At 34.1% G+C, this 19495-nt stretch overlaps 2 protein-coding genes across 2 annotated transcripts; one reads left to right on the top strand and one right to left on the bottom strand.

Moving 5' to 3' along the window:
- Positions 1 to 582: 582 nt before the first annotated feature.
- On the bottom strand, positions 583 to 9408 carry eif2d (eukaryotic translation initiation factor 2D). Its single transcript, XM_016536606.1, has 15 exons — positions 9189 to 9408; positions 8442 to 8632; positions 8280 to 8363; positions 8119 to 8209; positions 6479 to 6586; positions 6131 to 6366; positions 5935 to 6052; positions 5176 to 5221; positions 4964 to 5070; positions 4623 to 4778; positions 4446 to 4535; positions 3671 to 3766; positions 3176 to 3296; positions 1909 to 2083; positions 583 to 729 (listed from the first exon to the last, which is right to left on the bottom strand). Exons 1-15 carry the CDS (start codon positions 9242 to 9244, stop codon positions 659 to 661), a joined length of 1746 nt encoding a protein of 581 aa, XP_016392092.1. The 5' UTR covers positions 9245 to 9408; the 3' UTR covers positions 583 to 658.
- A 466-nt stretch (positions 9409 to 9874) lies between these two features.
- Positions 9875 to 15270, top strand: mapkapk2b (MAPK activated protein kinase 2b). Its single transcript, XM_016536510.1, has 10 exons — positions 9875 to 10201; positions 11761 to 11900; positions 12184 to 12248; positions 12380 to 12459; positions 13391 to 13517; positions 13592 to 13667; positions 13745 to 13869; positions 14115 to 14200; positions 14450 to 14530; positions 14983 to 15270. Exons 1-10 carry the CDS (start codon positions 9968 to 9970, stop codon positions 15124 to 15126), a joined length of 1158 nt encoding a protein of 385 aa, XP_016391996.1. The 5' UTR covers positions 9875 to 9967; the 3' UTR covers positions 15127 to 15270.
- The last annotated feature ends 4225 nt before the right edge of the window (positions 15271 to 19495 follow it).

Here is a 19495-nt window from a genome sequence, read left to right as displayed (position 1 = left end):
AATGCCCCCCCCCCCAATTAAAACAAAAAATAAATAAATTGTATAACATAAAACTAAAAACGAATAAAAATGGCAACTACAAATGAAAAAAAAAAAAACTAAAATATAAAACTATAACAGTATCGCAATGATATTAAAACAACACTGGTTTGTATTACAAATATCCAAAGGAGGAGCATTTTGTAGCCATGGGTTCTAATGGGCTCTAAGTTCTATTGGGTTATCATTAGAATTAATGAACATGACACACAGTCCTGCCTCATATTTTTGAAACCATTGTGTTCTTCAAAAACAAGTTGACTCCTGGTCAAACATTCCTTAAAAGTTCAGCTGTAATTCGCTGCTTGTGACAGTGTATACTTTTCTACCTTGCAATACATCATTATAAAAGATGACAGTCATTCTGGAGTCATTCTATCAGTTAGATCGGAAGGGCAAACTAGTGCTTAAGGGACTCAAGCTCTGAATGAGCTGTTATTGAGGCATGTAGATAAACTGTGCTCTGTTGAGGACAAATTATGCCAAGTATGAGATTAATTTAAGAGATTGTTCAGAATAAAATCAGATTTATTTTATTGCACAAATGATGTTATGGTTGAACTAGATATTATTTGAAATATTACAACGACACATGGCTCTTCTGTTGAGGTGTCGTCTGCTATTTCTTCTTGCCAGGTTTGGGAGCTTTGTCAAGACCTTGTACATATTTCCGTGGGATCTTATACCGATCTGTAATAAAGGAGAAAAGTACACTCACACACAAGAAAAAATGTGCAGGCAGAGATAAACGGTTGTGGTCAAAATTTTACATACACTTTGGAAAATCTGCAAAATGTTAATTATTTAACCAGGAAAAGTCAACATACTTTGGTTAAAATTTCTCAATGGCAGTGTAAAAAAACACCCTTTTTACCCTGTCAAAATCAGCTCTGTTTTCAGCACGCCGTTCGAGTCCATGTTGCTTTAAATGCTAATGAGCTCTGCTGACCCCGCCCTCTCTTCCATGGGGTGATGAGCAGATTGTAAACTTCAGCTGCGAAACTTGCTAACTTGCTAACTAACTTGCTAACATTATTTTGTGTAATTGGTGTAATGATATGTGTTTATGTGGTTTAAGGTTCAAAAAACAATCCTCTCGATTTGAGAAAGGGGAAAAGATTTGAGCAGATTAAAAAAAAAAAAACTGGGTGGATTTTTATCATTATAGGGTGGATGTGTACACACACTTCCAACACACATTTATGTTCAAACAACAACAAAAGTTAATTTTGCATCTGATGACCCCTTTAATACTGTGTTGTTACCTGGATGATCCACAGCTGTTATTTATTTTTGTTTTTTGTGATAGTTCTTGCTCACTGATGCTTCAGAAGGAAATTTTCTTATTTTGCCTAAATATCATATTTTTTTCATTTAGTACTGCCCTTCAGAAGCTACAGAAGATACTTACATGTTTCCCAGAAGACAAAATAAGTTCAATTTACCCTGATCTTACCCTGAGTTTTCACCCCCCCGGCTCTTAATGCATCGTGTTTTTATGCTGGAAAGCCAAAGAATTTGTGGGAGCTGAAGTATTTTTCTGAAGAACAGCGGGCAGTTTAACTGTTCAGGACAAACAAGGTACTCATGAAGAACTATCACAAAAAACAACACAGTATTAAGAATCAAGCGTATGTAAACTCTTGAACGGGGTCATTTTAAAAATTATTATTTTCTCTTGTGGACTATATGTAAATGTCTTTTATGTGAAATATCTTATTCAGGTCAGTACTAAATAAAAAATAACATGCACATTGTATGATCCCTTTTATTCTGGTAAAATAATTAACATTTTGCATATACTGCAAAGTGTATGTAAAATTTTGACCACAGCTGTAGGTAGTCATTTAGCGCTGGACTATACGGTACCTAGCAGCAGTTTGCCAACTTGTTGAACCTGGTTTCCCTGGATCTGCACCAGGACTCGGTTTTTCACTCCTGGGGAATCCTGGAGAACACAGCTGGCCTGAACCTGATGCTGTAGAGTGTCTGCTACCACAGCTGGATCCAAACCAAACGCCTCCAGATTCTTAATTATTGTAACCTTAATAAATGAGACAATGAGTGTGACAAAAATGTGTTTTACATTAGACACAAAAGGCAGTCTGTCTCTAACAATAAAATTAATTTTTGTGTTTTCACATTAAAAAAAGATATGGTCATTATATTTCTTAAAAACAAAACAAAGGCTAATTAGATTTAACATGACAAACCCAAAACAAAATATACACTATATTAAATATGCATTAAATTTATCAAAAGTGACAGTAAAGACATTTATATGTTACCAAAGATTTAAAATAAATGCTATTCATTTGAACTTTCTATTAATCAAAGAACCCTAAAAATAAATGCATCACAGTTTACACCAAAATATTAATCAGCACAATTGTTTTCTACATTTATAGTAATAATAAATGTTTATTGAGCAGCAAATCAGCACATTAGAATGATTTCTGAAGGATCATGTGACACTGAAGACTGGAGTAATGATGCTGAAAATTCAGCTTTGATCACAGAAATAAATTACTTTTAAAATACATTTACAAAGAAAACCATTCTTTTAAATTGTAATAATATTTTACAATATTACTGCTTTTACTGTACTTCTGATTAAATAAATGAAGCCTTAGTGAGCATAAGAGACTTCTTTAAAAAAAAACAAAAAAAAAAACTATCAAGATAAAAAGTACTGTGACACTTTCTGGTTATTAGATGTTAACAGAACATGTACACAATTAATGTGATGGACTACACCTGTAGTTACTCTGATAGGACACGTGTGAACTTGAGGAGAACTGACTTCATACATCTACTAATAATCACCTTTACATCAGTTGATTAAATGTCAAAATGGCTCAAAAAAGTGAAGTTCTGAGACGTTATTTAGTATTGTGTTATATAATAAATGATATTCATAGATTTGTGGCATTAGCATCCAAATACTTTTTGAGGAAAATCATCACAATTAAAAGAACCAAAGACTTAAACTACTTCAGTCTGTGTGCATTGAATTTATTTAATACACGAGTTTCGCAATTTGAGTTGAATTACTGAAATAAATGAACTTTTCCACGACATTCTAATTTATTGAGATGCACCTGTATATAGTCATAATCTTATGATGGCTTCATACCTTTTTATTGGAGCCCCTGGAGGCGACAGTAATGTCTATGGGCTCCATCTGTCCTTTCTTAACCAAGGGAGGCTGACCTGGTAACAGCACCTCATGGCACGCTTGCATTCTGATGAGAGTCCTGAGGACACAGAGAAACACTGTTCATACTCGCATGTGTTCAGATCAATCTGCACATGATCAAAAAAATAATAATCTCATACACAAAAGCAGCCATCAACCTAAATTAAGGCATTTTATCAGAAAATGTAAAAAGCTAGTTACTTAATTTCTAAACCATATGTTAGTGATTACACACACAGCTGGATTGTAAACAGACAATATAAGCAGCTGCAAATTAAATACAGTCGAGAAACTGACATTATTTTCAGAGGGTTAATACTGTTCCTGTTTGAGAAATTGGTTCGAAATAACACAATTATGTGCTTCTCATAGAAATTAAACACAATTTTATATATTTAAAAAAAAGAAGAACAGGCTGGTGTAGAGAGTTACCTGCTAAAGAGTTCATCCCATTTCAGCCTCTCCACTTCCTGATATTCAGACTTCTCCAGCAAACAGTCACAAAGTGTAGGGTTAATGTTAACATAACTGATGAACAAGAAATAAGAGGAGGTCACTTCAATCCAAACCTTAAGAAATCTGCACTGTTACAGTACTGAAACCATGCAGTAGTTTGCACAGATCCATATAAACTCAACATACACTACCGTTCAAATGTATGGGGTCTGTAAGACTTTTTTTTAAGGAATTAATACTTTTATTAAGCAAGGATGCATTAAACTGATCAAACATGACAATAAAGACATTTATAATGTTACAGAAGTTCAATATTTCAAACAAATGCTCTTCTTTTGAACTCTCTTCAACAAAGAATCCTAACAAAATTAGTTGTGGTTTCCACAAAAATATTAAGAAGCACATGGCTTTCAACATTGATAATAATAAGAAATGTTTCTTGAGCAGCAAATCATAACAGAATGATTTCTGAAGGATCACGTGACACTGAAGACTGGAGTAACGATGCTGAAAATTCAGCATTTTAAAATATATTTAAATAGAAAACACTTATTTTAAATTGTAATAATATTTCACAATATTACAGTTTTTTCTGCATTTTTGATAAAAAAAAATGCAGCCTTGGAAAGCATAAGAGAATTCTTCCAAAAAAATAAAAAAATGTCCAACTGCAAACTTCTAAACAATAGTGTACTTGTGACACAAGAGAAAGAGTGCACTAATGTAATGCTCAAACTACTTAAAAACTCACTTTTTGTTGGTTTCATGGACGAGATCATTTGTCTTCACATATTCTGTGATGATATTCCTCACCTCAGTGGCCTTTAGAGGCGTTCCCTTTCTGAAACACAAAGTCACATGCTCAAAGCACTCTCAATAATACACTTTAAAAAAAAAAAAATACAACAAAATGTTTCCACTCATTAACTTTTTCTGGGCGTCCTGAAAGAGAGGCTCCAGGCGTGCAGTGACCCCATATAGTGGTGTGATTTCAGGGTGCTGGTATAGGACCTCAGAAGCTCCACTCCCCTCTTCAGATTTTTTCTCTGGCTCAAAGTCCTCTGGTATGCTGAAAGAACACAACCTGAAAAAGTAGTGCAAAAAAATAAAAAAAACAGCTTCCCTCAAAACCAAAAACACTTGCTGGACATAGTCCATATCAACAAGCAAAACAGTGATATTTATTTTATTATTATGTGTTCTGACAATTTAAATTGCATTAAACATTTATGAATGAGATGTTAATAATGAAATGGTGCGACTGCATACACAGGGTTTCTCCAGTCCACGTCCACAATGCTCTCCACACCTTTACTCAGCTCCTTCACCTGAATCAGACTGTGATCTTTCTGCATGCACTGCAGAAACTTAGAAAGCTGGAAAGAAAGAAAGAAAGAAAGAAACGATGTGACCAACTAAAACAGAGATAAAAAGCTACACTGACATGGACTAAAATCTCACAATCTGTGAACAGTTAGTACCTTTTTATAACTGGATTTCTTGATTTCTAGGTACTTTCCTTTAGGACTGCGGGGGGGAAAAAATCTTGTTACTTTATAAACATTATAAATGTCCCTACTGTCCCTATTTTGATTGCATTTTTGATGATTTTGATTGAGTGCACCCTTGCAGAATAAAAGTATCAATTTATTTAAATAAATGTATCATAGTGATCCCAAACCGATGAGTAGTACATATATACAGTGTGTGTGTGTGTGTACCTACTTAACCATATTTTGGGGACAAATTTGTACCCAAAAGTGAGCTAAACCTGACAAAATCTCCAAAAACCTCCCTTTGGGGACGTCCTCATTTGTAAAACTGGTATAAAAATAAAGTAAACAAAGTTTTTTTTAAATTGTAAAAATGCAATGTTTTTTTTACAGGAAATGTTTCCTGTGAGGGGTAGGTTTAGGTGTAGGGTGATAGAATATACAGTTTGTACAGTATAAAAACCATTATGCCTATGGAATGTCCCCATTTAGATACCTAAGTAAACGTGTGTGTATTAATAGGCATGTGCATTCTAGCTTAAGCGAGTTATATTAAATGCATTAATTTTTCAATCGTCTCTGATGTTTCAGTGACTGAGTGAATTACGAAGTTTAAAATAAGGGTATGATGGTGATAATAGACCAATTTTTGCCATAAAGATAAGAGGCTGAACTTAGGAAAAACATATCAGATATCGTCAGAAGATTAGAGTAGAGGTTTAAAGGTAATAAAAGAGGAGATATTACCAGCAGGACACCATGTGGTTGCGCAGGAAGTTGCTTGTCAGTAGTGGCAGCTGTGACTTTTTGACTTTAGTCTTAAGTGCATGGAGGAAACACTGCAGCAGTAACTCATCCATCTGCTCTGTAATGAGACATGAAAGTCAACATACAGCGAACAGCTACAAAATGGATATGTGACAGGAAGTCGAAGACATTTCACCCTGTGGAGATCTAGAGTCCTCTTCTTTGTTAGTGTCTTCAACCACTTCTTCCTCCTTCAACACCTCATGTTCATCCAGCCTCAGCTCCTGCATGTTCTGACAAGATGTTTCCACTGGAGCTGGATCAGAGCTGTCCTTCACCTCCTGCTCTTCCTCCTCGCATTCCTCTCCCTCCACCTGTGCTGGAGAGTTTGTGACTGGCATAACCGGAGGATGTGACTTATCACCAAACGCCCTGCGGGGAATTTGAGAAAGATGTCTGTAGAAAGTTAATGTGATGTATAAAGAGGCAGAAATGAAGTCTAAATGAATGTGCCGACAGAATTATGCTGCAATGCAAAGCTCACCACAGCTGATCCATGTATGTGTGTAAAATATTCACTCCTCTCCCCTTCATTCCACTGTTCCTCATCTCAGCACTCGACACAGCTGCTGTGCCAACAGCCACTGGTGCCCTTCAACACCACAAAAACACATTTTTATACTATTTATTTTTAATGCATGTTACCCATGAGAGAAATTTATTTATAAGCATTTTTAATAGTGAAGACTTATACATAGTACTTTCAATTTCAAAACTTTGCCAACTACACAAAATAGTACAACATTTTTGGGCAACATAATTGAGCATGTTTACAATACAAGCTCTTTCATAAACCAATTATGCTTAAGCTGACAACGTGCGTGGTCACGTAAATGTGTTAAACTGTTTTGCTGTATCGATTTCATCATGTAAACACCATAAACACATTCTTTCAGCTTATTTAAGTGTACATGTCTGACTACGAGACAGGAAAGCATCCTGTGGATAGAAGAGCATTTAACTAGAGTGACACTGCGAGAGGGAGAAGGAAATGTATTGTACACAATGACTGTTAGTCGTTATAAGAATTATTTCAAAAAGCTGGTTTTTGGTAGTTATTAGCATATGGGTGTGCATGTAAACATGCTCATTGTTTGTTTGTTTTAGTCTAATAAATACATAATCCATTTGAAAAACTTACTACTTAATTTAAAAAAGGCGCAGAAATCAAAAATCCATAAATGACTAATGGAACCATAGGACATTTTTAACCCTGTAGAGTCTGACACATGAAATCATGCTCAGAAAAATCTATATAACTTCTTTAAATGAGACTGTTCATTGTACCTTTAGATAAAATATTAAAAAGCATGTGTTTTTGTTGGATATCATATCTGATACATCAGGCTTATGGGTCATTTAGTATGATATATGAGAACATGGCACTTATACTCCAGAAGAAAAAAGTTCTCCATCTTATTCAAAGGCCCAAACTAAATAAACGTTCCTCAATAGCTGTATAATATGTGTAATGTATAACGTGTATATGTATTATGATGTATAATATTTAACATGATTTAAAAAAAAAAAAATCTTGAAATATCACTAGCAAGTTAAAAAGTAAAAATCGGTAAGATTTCACAGAAAAAAGACATGCACCACGACTTGAAAGGGGGCATTTTTTATAATTATTTTATTTGCTAAAAAAGTATAGACTATCGATCAGTTGACAGAAGGCATGTAATAGATTGTATAAAATATATTGTATATAACAGGTTTTTCAGCAAAGTTTTATACATGTTGATCATTTGAAGGCCTAATTTGCATAACAAATATGATACAGTATGCTTTATAAAGTTAAACGTATTTTTTGGCCTAATTTCATATTAGGCATTTTTGGTCACTTTTGTTTATACAATCGTAGAGAGATAGGAGGGAATAGGTCCAGGAAATCACATAAAATGGACTCAACCTTGCGTTGTCCACATGGGCTCCACAGCTCAACATAATTCAGAGTGTTAGAGACGTCACTGATGCTGATTAGTAAAAACTGCCAACTCCAGTTTACAATTTTTGAAGTTATAACAAAAGTTGCAAATCTTTGTCCAGTTGTGGTATAATTTTTAGTTTCACATGACTCAAGATGAACCATCTGTAAGCAAGAAACGTGGTGGGCAGCGTTACCTGTTCATCACAAGAGTGATGGCACAGCAGTCTCCTTGCTCTACTTCAGGAAGGCCATCAGCAGCTACCACTACACCCGGCAACATGAGATCTGCAGGAGAGAAATCAGTCAGACGTGTTTTCTGAGACACATAGATGAATACTAACAAACAGGTGCTGACCTGCTCCACCAGTTAACTTCTGCAGGACAGGCGGCCACGTGACAAATGCTGGTAGCATGGTGGGATATCGCCACAGTGTGTACACTGAGAACAGACACACATTTATTATTCAAATAGACATCATCATCCTTAACAAAAACGGAGAGTTACCTGCAGACTCACCTGATGGAAACAGCCGTTTCTCCAGGTGAAAGAATATGGGATTTTTATGGAGGACGTACAGAATGACTGCATCTCCCTTATGTGCGTAAATCTTCACAATATTCAGCTCTTCTTTATTTGGGATCAGCTCATTTAGATCCTCAGCTGACAGAGAAGGGAAGGCAGCAGAGACATCTGATCTCAGTCTCCTCCTGTATGGACAGAAAAAAACACAATGACAAGGCATCAAAATAAAAAGATAAAAAATCATGGGAGAAATCCTGTTTCTAGTCTTCTTTATTGAGCTTATGTTTTCTCTTTTAACAACTACACAAATGTATCTTAAGTTTAGAAACTTTCAATATTATTATGTATAAACAGATATTTTAAAAGGGAAATTTATCATAGGGTTTCATCAAAATGTGAAAGTAAACAACGAGACAAAAGAGTAATACAACAATATTATGAAAGGATACGAAATATGCCAATACTTTTGTATGGTACTTTATACGAAGATACAGTAGATGATCTTGAAAGAGTAAAACACACACTGTATCTTGTATTGTAATAATATAACAACCACCACACGAGGCACATGTTATTCAATATTAAGTCTGACGTTATTTGTTATAGTTTTGTGAAATAATGTGCACGAAGTAGAGTTCAATAAAACTTATCTAGAATTTACTCAATGTGGAATCAGACTGAATTAGCAAGTACATTTCTTTCATTTCAACTCGTCTTTAAAAATTCTAACTGGTTGAATACCTGTCAGATCCCTTGATAACGGTGTTAGATTTCACACGAAACGCTTTTGCAAACATCTCAGTATTCAGGTGAAGTATTTGCAAGAAGCCGCTATAAATAACCGAACGAAGTGCAGTTCTCTAATCTTTCATATTATAAAAACGAGAGTGTTATAGTGTAATTCAATCATCTGCTGTGCTCTGGGCAAAACGCGGGTGCAACGCTGAAACACGTCCGACTGGAAAATACCAGTGTCTGTTGAAGTGACCGCCAGAACGGTACATTTTTAAAATAATATCATTCTGTTAATGAACTGATTTGTTGGTATATTTGTGAACGGAAAAAGTAAATTTTAAAGACATATTTCACCATTTTCATGACAAACCGTGTCATTATTTGCTCACGTCTTTCCAAAACTATTCTTATAATAGTATAATATAAAGTCGTTAGGTAGAATGAATGGGAATAAGTCACTATTCTGCAATGAAAGTAAACGGTGACTGACCACTATCAAAGCTAACTTACTGACTGACTGATTAAATATGAAGGCTCTATCAGTCACAGAGCAAATGAGTCTAAGTATCTAGCCTAACAATAACAGCATTTCTGGTTGCTTTGGACCTTCATGTGCAATAAAGAACAGTGCAGAGAGTTGCTGTGTCTGTGAGAAGATTCCTTTCGTGTAGGTAAAGATATTCAAACCTGCCCTGTTAATTGGATCCTTTAAAATCCTTTAAGCTGGCTGGTCTAAAGAATTGTCTTCACTGCTGAACGGACAGAGATGAGCACGGTCTACCACCATGCTAGATAATACAGAAAATACAAATTATTCAGTGCATTCCAATGAGCAGCAAGAGAGTCAGCATCAGATTAGCATTGTGCCTCCAGAGTCGGCAGGGAAATCCACACTGAAGATAAAAAAGAAAGTAATAACAGAGGAGTATAAGCTTGCAGGACAAGTGCTCGGGATAGGCATCAACGGCAAGGTCTGGGAAATATTCCAGAAGAAAAGTGGCAAAAACTATGCCTTAAAGGTACTGATTTTTAAAATCCTTTTTGAGAAAGTATGTTTATTTGCATGCTTCATATCCAAACTTTTTTAATTTTTAAAGCAAATAAAAGGAATGTAAAAAGGGTAATTGTTAATGATGTTTGTGTATGATAAAGTCTTATGATGGTTGGAAAGGTTCTACCAGTTATTCACTGTTCACTCCATTAAAATAATTTCTCACATTCAATATTTATACTACTGTACATAGTCCCTTTTGAGTCCAGGTTTTCATATCACTAAAAAAGCTTTTTTGTTAAATGGTACCAATCTGGTATTACTGGAAATAGACATTTTTATGCTGTAAAAACTAAATGTTCCTCAGATTCTTATTACGTAAAGGAACTGAGGTGCCTCAAAACCTTTTCCATTACTATATGGTTACTGGAGCTATTAATGTTTGTTGAGTTCTGGCAGGAACTTATGGGATCCATTAAGCACTTAAGCTATAGACTTTGTAAATTCCTAAGAAAACTGCCTAGACATTCATTCTCCAGGAGCTCTGCCAGTGTGGTAATTTGAGAAACTCCAAAATATAGCCTCAATTAGCTTTTCATTTTTACTCAGATATCCTTCTTGGCACTCTCTATTGTAATTATCTGCCCATTTAATGCCATTGAAGCTATCCCACATGACGAATACATAAAACAAGTTGTGAAGAAAAAAAGATGGCCAAAATATATTTTAAATACATGCTAAATATATGGTATAAACAGTTAAGCTCAATTAAATATTTTTTTCAAACTTCACATACTAAAATATATTTCAAAATGTACTTTAGGGGCAAGAAAATACATTTCCAATCTTACAATAGCTATACATTTAGGGTAAATACAATTGTGGATGGAATAGCCAATGTGAGCCTATAGAGATCAATAGATGGAATAGCCTACTAGAGACTATATTTATAATGATTTAATATTTAATTTAGTTATACATTGTAATATGTATTTATTTTTAAATTAATTTTATTAATTTTAATTATGTTCCTTGCTGATTTTTCTTCAAATGTGAATGTATTTTCTTGTTTTGAAATATATGGAGAGATTTTGAAATATATTTAAAAATTCATTTGAAAATGTATTTTTTTGCCATATAAGTCAGAACCAGAGTTACCAATATTACTTGTCAGTTTTTGATGCTGGAATTTGGAATCTGCTAAGCAGTAAACACAGGGTGTCCAGTCTGAAAGAAAACAGAATTATTTTACAGATGACTGAGCATTTTGATAATCTAAAGAAACCTTTTCTACTGTAAAGAGCCTTTTTGAAATAGAAAGATTCCATGGATGCTAAAGGTTCTCCACAGATGGCAATAAAGAACCTTTATTTTTGAGAGTTTAGGGGGTCAGCGATCCTGCAACAAATTCAATGGAGGCAAATGAGCAAACATTATAAAGTAAAATAACATTTCATATCCTCTTGTTGAGACAAGTGTTGTTTTATCTTAACATAAAAATGGTATTGCTTACAAATGACATTATTAATGTAGACTGTCTATAAGGGTTTCATTTGAAGCCTGATGCTCTTGAATGATCATTTTCAGATGTTGCGGGACACCCCTAAGGCTCGACGGGAAGTGGAGCTTCACTGCAGGGCATCGAGCTTCCCATGTATCGTAGGAATCGAAGATGTCTTTGAGAATTACTACCAAGGCAAAACGTGTTTGCTTCTCATCATGGAGTGGTAGGGCTTGTTAACACAATTACATCAAAATGATAATACCAATATACCACTTATAATAAACCAGAGTGTAGTGCCTTCAATAAGTATTCTGAGAAAGTATTCTTTCAAAGAGCTTCTTAGATTTGTTTTATGTTACGTTTTATTGTTGGGATATTGTTTTTTATCATTTTAATTATTATACATATATTGTGTTCATCCATTTCCAATACAAGTCTATGACAAAAAAAAAAACACTTAGATTAATGAATCAAAACTGTTATTTCTGCATCTGTTACTTAAACAGTATGGAGGGGGGAGAACTCTTTCACCACATTAAGGAACGTGGTGATCAAGCTTTCACTGAAAGAGGTACAGATCCTTACATCAAACACACACACACACACACACACACACGTTCAACTCCACTGATGAGAAAACAGTGAACACACCACAGTTACTAATTCTCTATTTTTTTGTTTTTCCTTCCACATGATGAGTAGAAGCCTTGGAAATAATGAGAAATATAGGAGAAGCTGTGGAATTTCTGCATGGTATTAACATTGCTCACAGAGACCTCAAGGTGAGCTACTGTATAGCCATTATTATGCATCAGCACTATATTCTTTCGTTCAAAAGTTGGGGTCAGCAAGATTTTTTTATCATTATAATTATTTGTATTCAGCAAGAATGCAATAAACTGATCAAAAGTGACTGTAAACAACTTTGCTACAAAAGAGTTCTATTTCACATCAGTGCTGATCTTTTGTTTGTTGTTCTATCGATTCCTCAAAGAATAATGAAAACATGATGCACAGTTTATTTTTAACATTAATATTAAAAATGAATATTAATATTAAAATAGAAAATATTTATTTTTAATTACATTTCACGTCATGTTTTTATATCAGATTTACCCAAATGTTTCTATGCTATGAAACTTTTAACACAACATAGCCACGTAACTCAAAGATCTTTTTGAAAAGCAACAGAAAGACAACAAAACACACACAAACATTGCTGGATGATTAGAGATGGTGTTTAAACTTGGCTTGAAGGTCACTAAGTTGAAGTATAATTTAGGCATAAATTATTACAGCCATACTGTAAGTTTGAAAATGTACTTGCTTTCCTGAGGCCATTTGACCTGTCCTACATGTTATGTAATTGTTGGATCCTGCAGTGGTTTCCAATTTAAAATGTAGCCAATAAGGTTTCTTTGACTTTAATTGAACAAGGCAATTTAATAACTGCATTAAAACTCGCAAATGATCTGTGTTTTACAAGAAGATATGATTTCACTTTCTGTACCTCAATGTGTTACTTGTCATTTCTTTGTATTAGTGAAATTTAGTAGCAATTTCTGAGTGAAAAAGTGTATTTACACCAATTTTTCAGTGTAGATATTTATAGTTAACGATGACTTGCTTTTACAACACACATCATAAAGCTAAATTACATATAAACACAAGTATCTTTTCATATTTCATTTTCAATTTTCTCCTAATTGGCAGCCAGAGAATTTATTGTACACTTCAAAGCATCCGGATGCCCAGCTCAAGCTTACAGACTTTGGATTCGCCAAAGAGACCACATCTAACAACTGCTTGACCACCCCGTGCTACACACCTTATTATGTGGGTAAGCAGACAAGTCAGTTTCGAGTTTCATTTGGTATCATAATACAGTGTAGCTAAAACGAATCCTTCTTTCAGCCCCAGAGGTGCTTGGTCCAGAGAAATATGATAAGTCATGTGACATGTGGTCATTAGGAGTCATCATGTACATCTTGTGAGTGGGAACAATCTGATGGCTATGAAATATCACGTTATTGCACTTTCATTCAGAACCAATACGTATCCTCTTAGGTTGTGTGGATATCCACCATTCTACTCAAACCACGGCTTACTGCTCTCACCGGGAATGAAAAAACGCATACGGAATGGCCAGTATGAATTTCCAAACCCTGAATGGTCACAAGTGTCGGAGGAAGGTCATTTTATAATATGTAACACTTCTAATGGCATGTCTTGTTCACACATCATTACGTACATTATGTGACAAGACTTTTTTCTTCACTAAACGCATACGGAATGGCCAGTATGAATTTCCAAACCCTGAATGGTCACAAGTGTCGGAGGAAGGTCATTTTATAATATGTAACACTTCTAATGGCATGTTTTGTTCACACATCATTACGTACATTATGTGACAAGACTTTTTTTCTTCACTCTACAGCAAAGCAGCTCATTTGCCAGCTACTGAAAACAAATCCTACAGAGAGAATGACCATCACACAATTCATGAACCATTCTTGGATCAGTGTGAGCATTAGCATTTTAAATCTAATCTTTGAATAAATAAACAAAGGTCTTGTGGATCAGGAGTACATTTATGTACATGACAATTGTTTTTGAGAATTCATTTTGCATGCTGATTTTCAAGTATAAATTATGTATGGAAAAATAGGGGACAATTTTGCTCTTATATATTTATTTCCATATTTAACGTTTAGAAAGACTAAGTAATTTGCATTCTTCTAAGCACGTTTCTCTCTCTCTGGATGTATGAAGAAGTCAATGAATGTTCCTCCAACACATCTACACACAAGTCGAGTTCTGAAGGAAGAGAGTCACGTCTGGGATAAAGTCAAGGTCTGTTCTCATATACATAAATCAAATATTTAATCATACATACAGCACTGTTCAAAAGTTTGGGGTTTGTAAAAAAAAATCATCATTCTTGAGCACCAAATCAGCATATTAGAATGATTTCTGAAGGATCATGTGACACTAAAGACTGGAGTAATGATGCTGAAAATACAGCTTTGATCAAAGGAATAAATTATCTTTCAAAACATATTCATATAGAAAACAGTTAAAATTTTAATACTATTTCACAATATTATTGTTCCTAGTGCAATTTTTATAAAAAAAAATAATAAAACATTTCAGTCTTGGTGTGCATAAAAAAAATAAAAAAAAAATCCTGCCACCACCAAACTTTTGAACGGTAGTGTCTATGACCGTTGGTTTCAGTTCAGTGTCAGATGTCAACATTTTCTGTAAATGCTTTTGCTAAGCCTACTGTGTGTGTAAATACACAGGAAGAGATGACTAATGCCTTGGCAACAATAAGAGTGGACTACGAACAAATAAAGATCAAACCAATCAAGGACTCGTCCAATCCTCTTCTTCTAAAGAGAAGAAAGAAAACGGCAGCTGTAATGAAAGAAGCACCAGGGCCGTGACAAACAAATGCATGTGGAAACATGCATAGCTCTTGATCACTAACAGGACATTTAAAAAAGTCTGAAGATCACTTTACTCAACAACTGGAGAATAAGGGAAACAAAATGGGGCCTTTCATGGCATTCAATCTTCATTTTTAATTCAAAGCCTGCACCGGTTAGTTGTGTCAGAGGTATTTCAATAGTTCTGATGAGAATTTTATATCTAGAGATTCCCTGTTGTGCAATATATATGATCATTTAAAAGTATGGGGTCAGAAATATATATATTTTTAATGTTTGTGAAAGAAGTCTCTTATGTTCACCAAGGCTGCATTTATTTGACCTAAAATACATAGACAGATAGACAGATAGATAGATAGATTTACGTACTTATTATTGATTTATTGATTGTTTTGTTTTAAGAAATCTTACTGACCCCAAATTTTGCATGGTAGTGTTCACTGTATATTAGTTCAGTTCATGGGTGTAGAAAGTATCACATTTCCTTCTAAGCTGTATATGTAGTGTGTATTTTTCACAATTTTGTTAAATGTTGTTTGAAAATAGTATCCATTTGATTTGAACCAAGCAGCAATTTTTTAACCAAGTATTAATGCTTGTTTTGTTTTGCTTGTTGTGTATAATACTGCAGGGAGTGTGTTATGTTAGCATCCTGTTAAAAGGCTAAAAAATCAACAACTAAAAAATAGCAGCCAAAAGCATTACCTCACAATGTTATATAAACATTGGTATGCATTAATTAAAGTAAGAATTAATCTGCATTGAACCTAAGAAATGACTGCTGGTTAAACATTCCCTTGTGACAAATGAGTAATTGACTCCATATGAGTATTTTCCACATTATGTTTGTTCTGACATCATGATGTCAATTAAATTCACCATGGCCTTTTATAAAAAAACAAATAAATATGGCTATATAAATATTTCCAAGTATTCTGGGCATTTCTTATATAATATGATGCAACTGGGTTGCACATAAGAACAACACCTTCCATTCATTAAATCCATTTAAAATGCTAGCAATTGTTCTTTTTCAATTCAATTCAATTTTCACTTTATTGTTGGAATTTCGTCCAAAAATTGTCTCGCATCTCATAGCGTTTACTGTCTAACATCAATTCACATCAATACACATTACACAATACAATACACACACACACACACGTCTGGTCAGCTATCCTTGTGGGGACATAGGCGTAATGGTTTTTCTACTGTACAGACCGTATATTCTATTGCCCTACACCAACCCTACCCCTAAACCTACCCCTCACAGGAAACTTTCTGCATTTTTAGATTTTCAAAAAACTTCATTCTGTATGATTTATAAGCTTTTGTACCCGTGGGGACCACAATTTAGGTCCCCACCGTGACACGAGTCCCCATGAGTCTGTGTGTAGTCAGGTTTAAGTCCCCACCAGGATATATAAACCTGTACACACACACACACACACACACACACACACACACAAAGTCATGTAAACGGTTTTACTGAAATCTGAGATGATTTAACTGCACAAGCTATTTAAGTAGAGTTCACAGTTGAGTTTAACGTTAAGAAACCCCTTTTCCAGTATGTAGAACCACTATAATTCCAACAAAAAGTAAAACATGCCCCATCAATCATACTAAGCCAAATGCCCCAGAAATGCATGCACACATGCACAAAGGCTCATCCTGTAGAGGGATAATGATAAGGCAGGGATCCCGTCCTGACAGAATCTATGAAGTAAGGCTGTTAAAACGCAGATGTTTTGCCTTCTCACACATGGCACTCATATTTACAAAGCCTCAAGGCACAAAACACAACATAACAAGTTAGTGAGGCAGTAGACAAAGCTTCACTGTACTGGCTTTACACTGAAGGCTCTGGGCTGTGCAACTGTATTTGTTTATTGGAATGTGATTTACTGTATACTGTAAAAACGGCTGCACGGGGCACATTATATAAGGTACAGTTAATGTTCTTTTTTCTGCATCTGTACAAATGTATTTCACAATTAGAGGAATATGAATGTAATACAAACATTTATGATGTACTAGGATATTGATCTCTTTCCATCATGACGTTTGCATGCAGCATGATATTTTTTTCCACTCTCTCCATCTGGTTTCTGTACCTTATTTTTTTCTCATTCCCCAAAGCGAAAACCAAAAAGCACAGAGGCTACAGCAACAGGTATGCGTTTAATCTTTTTCATTTTAGCAGATATATTGCATGAAACAAAATGCATTATGAACAGTTTTTTATTAAACTGAAGGAGTGCATTTTTGTCTATGCAGTTTATATAGTAGAATGACTGAATTATTATTTTATTGCAAAACATACTCCAATAATTTAAAATGATTTACAATGTTTACAATGATTTACAATTATTATTTTTCCCCCTCTAAACTTTCTCTCATTTTAATTAAGTAAATCTGCTCTGAAATGTAGTTACTTAAGGGAATAATGTTACATCATTATTGGCATTTTAAAGACGTTTATGTCTTCAGCCAAAAACTGAAACTTAATTTTTAATAAATAAATAAATTAAATAAAAAAGAGAGAAGATGAAGATATATGGGCATATATGACAACTTGACAACATATTTATCATGTTACAATCAATGTTATATAATGTAATACATGAAAAATGAATTATTTTGAATTAATTTGATTTGAATTTAACTGTGTTTAAATTATTCATGGGTTTTGAAGAAATACATAAATCATTTATCTAACAAATTAGGCAAAAAGACACATTAATAAACATGTTTAATCCATGAAAATAACATTCTCATCAAACCAAATTAATAACGCAATACATGTCCAAACAAGAATGTAAGCAGATGTATTACTGTATACCAGTGTGAAGCTGTCACCAGCACTGAGAGCTGGATTTATCAATCTTCACCTCTGTAAACAGTACCAAAGCTTCCCTCAGGCAAAACCCACTTTTCTTCCCAAAAACCTTCTGTTTTCTTACAAAGGAAAAAAAACACTTACTGTATATCACACGTAGCATACTTGCCCAGACCTGAGAGAATTTTTATGATGTCTGTTTCAACCACAACTCTGCTTTGAGAGATATAAAACATACCACATGTAAATAATGATGATGATCTGTTGTAATAATGATAGTATATATACGGAAACCATTGTCAAGAGGATGTAAGATCTACAGCATGCATGTCTGTGCCTTAATGCTTGTAGAATGTAATAATGTTCTTAGAAGCTGCTCATATAAAACAGAAAGAAATCTTGTGTGACTATACTGGCTGTATACAGTGGGGTCTGAAACCACTTTGGAAATCTGGGATTTTATATGCATGTACTTGTTATTATAAGTATGTACTATGTTTACGTACATCTGGAAAATGTAGATTAAATAAAAATTACGACATGAAATTTAAAAATAATTTTCAGGGTCACTAATCAAATAAGTAAATGCGTGACACTGACATACAAACAGTTAAATGTTCTTTCTTCTACTGATGCACAAGATACTCTTTAGTTCATTCTCAACTAATTATCATATTTTATCACCACCAATAATAGGCCTAGTAATAATAATAATCATAATACTTTAAATAATTTGCAATAAAATTATTTATCAAAAGATTGAATTTATTATGAATAATAATCAGAATGATAGTAATGTTATTTGATTATTTGGTAATAATTTAAAGGATTTGTAATGATAAATTATTAATTAATTGTGAATAATTACTTAAAAAAAAAAAAACGAATTAAATTTTTTAAAATAACAAATATGTAAAACAGGATAATAATAATGTTATTTGATAATTTGATAATGATTTAAAGAATTTGTAATTAAACATTATTCCTTTATTACGGGTAATTTCTAAAGAAAAATTACAAATTTAAAGGAACACTCCACTATTTTTGAAAATAGGCTCATTTTCCAACTCCCCTAGAGTTAAACAGTTGAGTTTTACTGTTTTCGAATCCATTCAGCCGATCTCCGGGTCTGGCGGTAGCACTTTTAACTGTAGCTTAGCATAGATCATTGAATCTGATTAGACCGTTAGTATGTCGCTCAAAAATTACCAAAGAGAATTTTTCCTATTTAAAACTTGACTCTTCTGTTGTTACATTGTGTACTAAGACGACGAAAAATTAAAAGTTGCAATTTTCTAGGCCGATATGGCTAGGAACTATACTCTCATTCCGGCGTAATAATCAAGGAACTTTGCTGCTGTACCATGGGTGCAGCAGGCACAATGATATTACGCAGCGCCTGAAAATAGTCCCCAGCTAGGTAACTTCCAATAAGCCTATTTTTAGGCGTTGCGTAATATCATTGTACGGCAGCAAAGTTCCTTGATTATTACGCCGGAATGAGAGTATAGTTCCTAGCCATAT

The sequence above is a fragment of the Sinocyclocheilus rhinocerous genome, unplaced genomic scaffold, assembly GCF_001515625.1.
Source record: "Sinocyclocheilus rhinocerous isolate Xijiao unplaced genomic scaffold, SAMN03320098_v1.1 scaffold311, whole genome shotgun sequence".
In the NCBI taxonomy this organism is placed as follows: domain Eukaryota; kingdom Metazoa; phylum Chordata; class Actinopteri; order Cypriniformes; family Cyprinidae; genus Sinocyclocheilus; species Sinocyclocheilus rhinocerous.
This window is presented reverse-complemented; position numbering and strand designations above follow the sequence as displayed.